General features: G+C 40.4%; 1 protein-coding gene across 1 annotated transcript in view; it reads right to left on the bottom strand.

Moving 5' to 3' along the window:
- Positions 1-7,025, bottom strand: part of BLZF1 (basic leucine zipper nuclear factor 1) — an 8,182-nt gene extending 1,157 nt beyond the window's left edge. The window contains exons 1-7 of the mRNA XM_005420536.3: positions 6,971-7,025; positions 5,513-5,570; positions 3,762-4,201; positions 2,928-3,127; positions 1,264-1,392; positions 432-651; positions 1-251 (exon numbers count right to left, since the gene is read on the bottom strand). The exon at positions 1-251 is cut by the window's left edge and continues 1,157 nt beyond it. Coding sequence (XP_005420593.1) covers positions 66-251; positions 432-651; positions 1,264-1,392; positions 2,928-3,127; positions 3,762-4,201; positions 5,513-5,531 — 1,194 coding nt within the window. The 5' untranslated portion in view covers positions 5,532-5,570; positions 6,971-7,025 and the 3' untranslated portion in view covers positions 1-65. The remainder of the gene's footprint in view (positions 252-431; positions 652-1,263; positions 1,393-2,927; positions 3,128-3,761; positions 4,202-5,512; positions 5,571-6,970) is intronic.

Below are 7,025 nucleotides of genomic sequence, written 5' to 3'. Positions count from 1 at the left end.
CTGCTGAACATCAACTAGTGTAATTCTTCAGAAAGAATGCATGTGCAGCTGCCTTGGCTGGGCTTTTAAAGGGCTATCAGCTCTCCTTGACAATGATTGCAACAATTGAAGGTGATATCTTCATATCTTGTATATGGGTGAAACCTTCCAATACTTTTCTTTGTGGAAAGGAAAGAAGATGGAGAAGTCTCAGAAAAAGAAACTTCTGTTGATGTTTCTGGATGTGCAGCTGGATCCAGTACACATAGCATCTAAGGATGGAAAAATTGACACTGAAAATACTTTTATACAATTTAATGTGCTTTTTCCTTCTCTTAACAGCTAGGATTTCTGCTCAAAAGCCATTTGTCATCTTTTTTCCAACATGAAAATGAAACATCTGTTTACTCCGAACTTCAATATAAAGATTAACATGCATCAAGAGCTCTTACCATTTCAGCCATTTTCTCAGCAGGGGTATTGCAAAACTCCACAGCTGTTGAAGTCTTTTTTGGACTGTTAGTGCCAACATTTCCTAGAAGATGTGAGCTTACAGCTTTGGCTAGCTTACAATTCACAGCTGCTAGCTCTGTTGTAGTGAAAGGCTGGGCACTAGGATAGTATGTCTGTTGTCTCCCCCACTGAAGAGAGACCATGAGCTCTTCCAGCAGCCTGTGCAGAAAGAAAAGAAGCACTGCTAGTAGGGTTTGTATTCTATATTGTATAACCAGCACACAGCATACTTCAGAGGAATCATCTCTTCCCAAGGCTTACTGCATAAGCTAAATCTTAAACCAAAGAAATAGACCAAAAAAAGTGTTTAAGAACAAGGAGACAAATGGGCTATGGGCTATTCTCCAAGGCAAGGCCTCACCAACACAGGTGATTAATCCTGGGAACACTTATTTGACATCTGGCAGAATAAGCACTGTAAAGTCCATGTAGGTAGAAGAATCACTTCTTTGATATTTTGCGAGGAAACAGAGAAGACTTGACATCAAGTCAGTAAGTGATTAAAGAAAGAAAGCCTGAGGATGTAAGGGATGTCAGTTCCATAGTTTATTACCCTTAAGACCTCAGACCTCTAGAGAATGAAGCAAGTATTCTATTATTTTTGCTCTTTCAGCTCTAAGACTGGAAAGTGACCATACTATACATCAGCATTAACTGATTTTTGTTGAATATCACAGGAAGAAGGGAAAGTTATTTGATTCTCCTCTAGCCTAAAATAAACTGACAAAAATGAAGTTTGCACAAAGGTAGTCTGGATTGGAAAAATCATACTTGTGTGTATCAATCATCTCTTGACGGAACTGATCGCGTTCATTCAGCAAGTCCTGGATTGCACTTTGTGCATCCCTGGTTTGGCGCTGAAGAATTGCTCTGGTATTGGTCAGTTCATCAGCCATCACCCTGCAAAGGAAATCTCCAGTCAGTAGTGCAAGTGAACAGCTTGAAAGTCACTTTTTTCTATTACAGACCATAATTTGTCTGCTCAAACTGTCTGCTGTTCTCTGTCCCCTCTCCCGTGCAGAGCCTATATCAACTTAATTAAGAATAATTTCTGTTCAACTACAGCCAACACCAGTGCAAGATTATGTTTTGACCGAGTTTAAACAATCTTAGGTCACTTAATATAAATCTAATAACAGACATTTCAAAATACCTTGAGAAAGTGTACATTGACAAGGTTCCTGCGAAAGAAAAAGCTAAATACATTTTTCTTTTATTAACAATTCTCACAAGTATGTTGTAATCACATCTGTTCACTCTTCTCTAAAAATGGAAGCTATGGCTATAGACTGCATCCATTTACCTCTTTGCCCTACTCAGGGGCAATCACCAGATGCCAGATATGAGTGTTTAAGAGCTACAAAGGAGACAGCTGTTGTCACATTTGCTATGCCATGAGGCTTGGCACTACCCCTCCAGCAGGCATTTCAAATGCCTGTGATATTCCAAATGCAAAAACCAGAATGACATTTAAATAACTACCAGTTAGAAATAGGAGATAAAAATGAACCAGAATGTTACAATATTGAAGAGTGTTACTTCAACCACACTGCTGAGACTCACAGCTCTGATGTCAGAGCTCCTCATAATGTTAAAAAACCCCCAAGTTTACCTAGTAACTCTTGCTAAGACTTACAATTACCGTTACACCCCATATGTTACACAAGTTACCATTCACCCCATATGCTGAAACTTCTCCAGCAAATTAAAGGGAGGAGACACTATTCTATTGCCATTTCCTTCGAGCAGTAAGGTCTTTTATCATATGCATTAAGCATCATAATTCAGTCAGTTATATCCAAGTACAGTAGAAAATTAAAAATCCTAGAACACTATTTACAGATCTGGTAAGACAACTAAGCAAGTTTAAAGTCACTGTCAAATGAGATTTTGACTTTCAGACCTGCTTTTATGGTTAAAGAAGTAACAGTAACGTCCTGAGCAGTAACACCACCAGTTTTTAATAAAGAGGCCCCCGTACTTTTTCTTCTATAGTAGATCGCTAACTCACTATAAGCAGAGCTCCTAAACACATCAGCTTCTTCTCAAATTGATGACTGTACCATACTTGGGGGGTGGGGGTGAAAATCAATTAACTACCTGTAAGAAAAGTCAGCTGCCTTAGAAGACATTTTTATACCCTAAACTGCATGCATTTTTATCAAAATTAAGAGCTTCTCTTGCTTTCTTGACAAGAGCTGTAGTTGAGATTTTAGGGAGGGCTAGGACTCACTGTATCAGCTCTGAAAAGCAGCACTATTCAGATTTACAAGGAGCTTACTTTCTTTATACCTTTCCTATATTCTCAGATTTCACAGTAGGTATCACTATGGCTCTTGTGGCTGTCCTCTGCATACGAAACCACACTGCAATGAGTGTATGTGATGAAAGACTGAAGGAGAATGCTGTTAGGACAGCTCCATGAGAGGGAATACCTGCTTGCTAGGAACTTGCTTCTCCACACATCACATTGTATAGACATGCGCTCCAACTGTTCCGACAACTGAGACATATTCCGGCCCAGGACTTCGTTTTCTAGGATGAGCTGATTCTTCTCACGAGCCATCCGTTCAAAGTGATACTGCAGATCATCCCCAACAGAAGCAACAAGTAATTTCTTCAACTCCCGATTGACCTAGAATTAGACCAGACTCTCTTGTAACTATCAATAGAGAATAAACACTCTTGAGAATGCAATGCAACTTATTGCAAATTGCTAACAGTAAATTGTCTTTCTCTTTCCAGAATGGGATGTATCCAGGCAAGCATAAACATTTATTTGAGCCTAGTGTACATCCAACAACTTCTTGTTTAAATTCTAACAGTCAAAGAGGAAGAATGAAAGCCTACTGCAGGAAAAAAGTTTCAGTAGTATTCAACTCCTGAATCGGTAAGATAACAAAGGGTTAGACAAGACATCCACACGTATATGAAGTAGGAAGTTATAGTCAACCTTTCTACAGTTGGCATAACACTTTCCATTTAGCGATTAAGGAGCAAAGTCTTTCCTCATGAAAGATTCATTTCTCTGCAGCTATCTAGTGTGTTTCTCCTAGCTAAGTCTTTGACTCTTTCATCTGTTGTCAGAGAAGCAGCACTGGAATACTTTGATGTACTTCTACTCTGTATCTTAGCTGGTAAGTTCAAAAGGGAACTTAATTGTTTCAAGGCTAGAGTGTCATAGCAGCTCTCTTTCCTCACATTCACAAACTGCTTCTACAAACCAAAACAGTTCAGCTGTGGGAGAGAAAACACCTTTAACTTCTTACCTCGGTCTGTATACGCAGCTGATTAGAGAGACCTTCTTTATCTTGTAACAACCGCTTTTCTGAATTCTTTAGCTTTTCAATTGCATTTTTCAGCTCTATCTGTTCTTTCTTGGGATCTGTGGCTCCATCTGACTGATGGAATGTGTCTCCTTTATGTCCCACAGATTTAGCTACCTTAGCATTTTTAGTTGGAACAACATGGGTGATGGCTGCTTTGGGGACTAATATTCGAATAGCTTCAATCTCCACTGATTTATCTGCATGTACTTTCCCCAGCTGCAGAACTCCAGGACTCAGGGAAGAAGCTGTCTTTTTATGGGGGCTGTGGTGGATGTGATGGCTTGCAGTGTTGGCTCCAGTGATTACTTCCACTGCTCCAGCTGTTTGCTCTGTTTCCATGCCATCTCCAGGTCCTCGAATGGGTGCTGAGGCATCATCAACTGAAATTTAGAAATCGTGGAGGAAAAGTTTACCACTTTTCACTTCGTTATAGCGTCATTGTAAGTCTTCCCTTAATTTCTGCACTTCAAAGTTGGAGATTTTAATTGTACGCTGCATGTGTCAAATAGTCCATTGCAACAGTGATTATCAAGCACAAGTCAGAAAATCATAGAATGGTTTGGACTGGAAGGGACCTTCATGGTTATCTTGTTACAACACCCCTGCTGTAAGCAGGGACACCTTCCACTAGACCAGGTTGCTCAGGGCCCTGTCCAACCTGTTCTTGAACACTTCCAGGGATGGGGCATCCACAACTTCCCTGTTTCAGTGTCTCACCACCCTCACAGTAAGCCCTTACTCAAATGTGCATTGCTCATTAACAACAGCAGTACAAGACACAAACATTGATCTGAATTGCATTAATTTTAATTTGCTGCTGCCATACAAGATTAAATGCAGACACAAAAAAGAGCTTTCCTGGAAAAAAATTTCTTGACAACATTACTTATGAACTGAAAACAAAATCAGGTTTTGGGAGCTGGCAGAATCAGAGCAGTTTCATTTAAAAAGCAAGAAGAAAATGAAAAACAGCTATTACCCAGACAGCTACTGACACCTTAAGAAGTTTAGCAGACTTTTAAGTACTAACAGATTTTAGTTGCCCTAGTGAAGGTTTAAGAAAACCCAGTCCTGCTCACTTCTGAATTACAGACTCCAGCATTCCCAGTAATGCTGCATTCTGCTCCATAGTCCCCAATATACATGACATTTACTGAAATTAATTTTATTTAAGTCCACCAAGTTTTCAGCTGAATGAATTATTATAGTACTGTTTCCTCACAATGGGTGAGATACGAAGTTTCTGAGGGCATGGCTACACATACTGCTTTTTTTTCTCGTACTGCAGACAGTAATGTGAGCTTGTGTCTTCTATCCAAATATTAATGGATTTCAAAAATGCTGTAATAACACCATTAATTGCCTTACTTTCAAGTTTGCTGAATCAGTACCAACAGGTTCTAAATACCAGAGAAGGCTGTCAGACAAGTGTACAGACAGATCACAGTACCAATGACAATCTTATTTTTCAATATCAAGGGGGATTAGAAAAACTACATTCAATTGCTGTTCCATCCAGGCAGCTCTGCTTTTCACTGCAGTAATGAAGTCACAGAACTACTTCCTCATAGCTACATAAAAGGAGTAAGTTTAAATGAAAGGAACCTGGTATACAGTGTAACTGTTGTTTAGAATTCCAGTTAAAGTACTTTTTTAATCCAGTCTGCTTAGATGTCATATGAACAACCTACCTTTTTCTAGAGATGTCATTTTCTCTTTAGCAGTCAGCTCCTTCCTAACTAGGTAAGTCTGAGGAAGAAATAAGGAGAGGAGCGAAAAAAAAATCTTTAGCAAGGTAACCGCAGCAGTTAATCTTGGATTATCCTGTTTTCTAGTAAAACCTCAAAACTCCAGTTCAGTAGCACAGTGAAAAAATCCACATCAAAACAAATGGGGAAAACACAAAATTATAAAAACTACACTAAAACCCACAGAGTTAAAAGGAGAAGATTGTGAGTCTTCTGGCACTTGTGTCCTTTTTTCACCAAGAGCTGCACTTCAACTCCTTTGCATTGCTCTTCATCTTGTTCTAGTTTCCATTCCTCTTTTTTTTTTCTAGTCTCCCTCCCTCTTTTTTTCAGTGAGCCCCCATCTTACCCTTTCAAAGTCTGTAACACTCCCACAGTACAACTGCATGACTGTGCCAAGATAACCTAAAATAATCACAGAACCACAAGAAAAGGAAATCCCACGCTGTGCTTCAAGCAAATGGAGAGGTGAGGAGGAAACAATGGCAGCTGCACAATTCCTTCAGTCCTGCTTGCTGAAACAACCTTTTTGATAGGGCCAATTCTCAGTCAAAGAGGGAGTCAGTGCCCCGAGGGATGCACATGGTTAGTTTAACTAACAACAAAAGCTGACCTCCAGTTTGGCCCAAACCACCATCCTGGCCATTTTCTCCCTTATCCACCAAAGGTATTGACCATTGACACATTCATCCACAGAGCCTTCCACTCTCAATTATACAAGTCACTCATCCCTCTTTTCTAGGGTCTAAGTTCCTTTGAGATCATTATACTATCTTGTTTGGCTGGCTTTTTTTTTTCCATGAAAAAAAAGGATTCTCCCCATTACTCAAGGGAGATGCCCAGGGCCCTTGCTTCCTTTCCCTGTACCAATAACTGAAATGGTTTAACTACAACTTTTTGACTTCCATCGCAGCAGCTCTATGCCCTAAAAAGAAAATGGCAGCAGTGAGCACACTGCTGCTTTCGGGGTTTCTAGACTAAAGATTTGTTTTGTGTCAGGCAGGTTTATCTTTTGTGATTAACAGAAGGGCCTTTTCGTCCTTGAGCTTTGTCAAACTACAGACACAGAGATGTCTCACCATCTGTTGCTTCTACAACTGGAGTTGTGCGTTTCCTTACTTAATAGCATTAGCTGCTAATCACCACTGTTGTTCGTTCCTTCTGACTGAGGATCTCTATTTACTTGATGAGAACGAGGAGGATAAAAGCATAGCTGCTCAGGAAGAGGCAAGAATACCCAACGAAAGACTGATTAGGAGCTTTTGGGCTTATCTGCTCCATCAGACACGACCTGCCGGTGATCCCGCTCCTTCGGAGTTCACGCTACAATCTGGCCAGTTACGTGCGGGAGCACTTAAGGCTCTCAACATGTCCCCTCTCCCTCGCTGCTTGCATCATTACCTCTCAGGACGCCGATCTGCAGGATCCAGGGCCTCGCACAGCCACCGCCTGCCCA

This window comes from Geospiza fortis, unplaced genomic scaffold, assembly GCF_000277835.1.
Source record: "Geospiza fortis unplaced genomic scaffold, GeoFor_1.0 scaffold1, whole genome shotgun sequence".
In the NCBI taxonomy this organism is placed as follows: domain Eukaryota; kingdom Metazoa; phylum Chordata; class Aves; order Passeriformes; family Thraupidae; genus Geospiza; species Geospiza fortis.
This window is presented reverse-complemented; position numbering and strand designations above follow the sequence as displayed.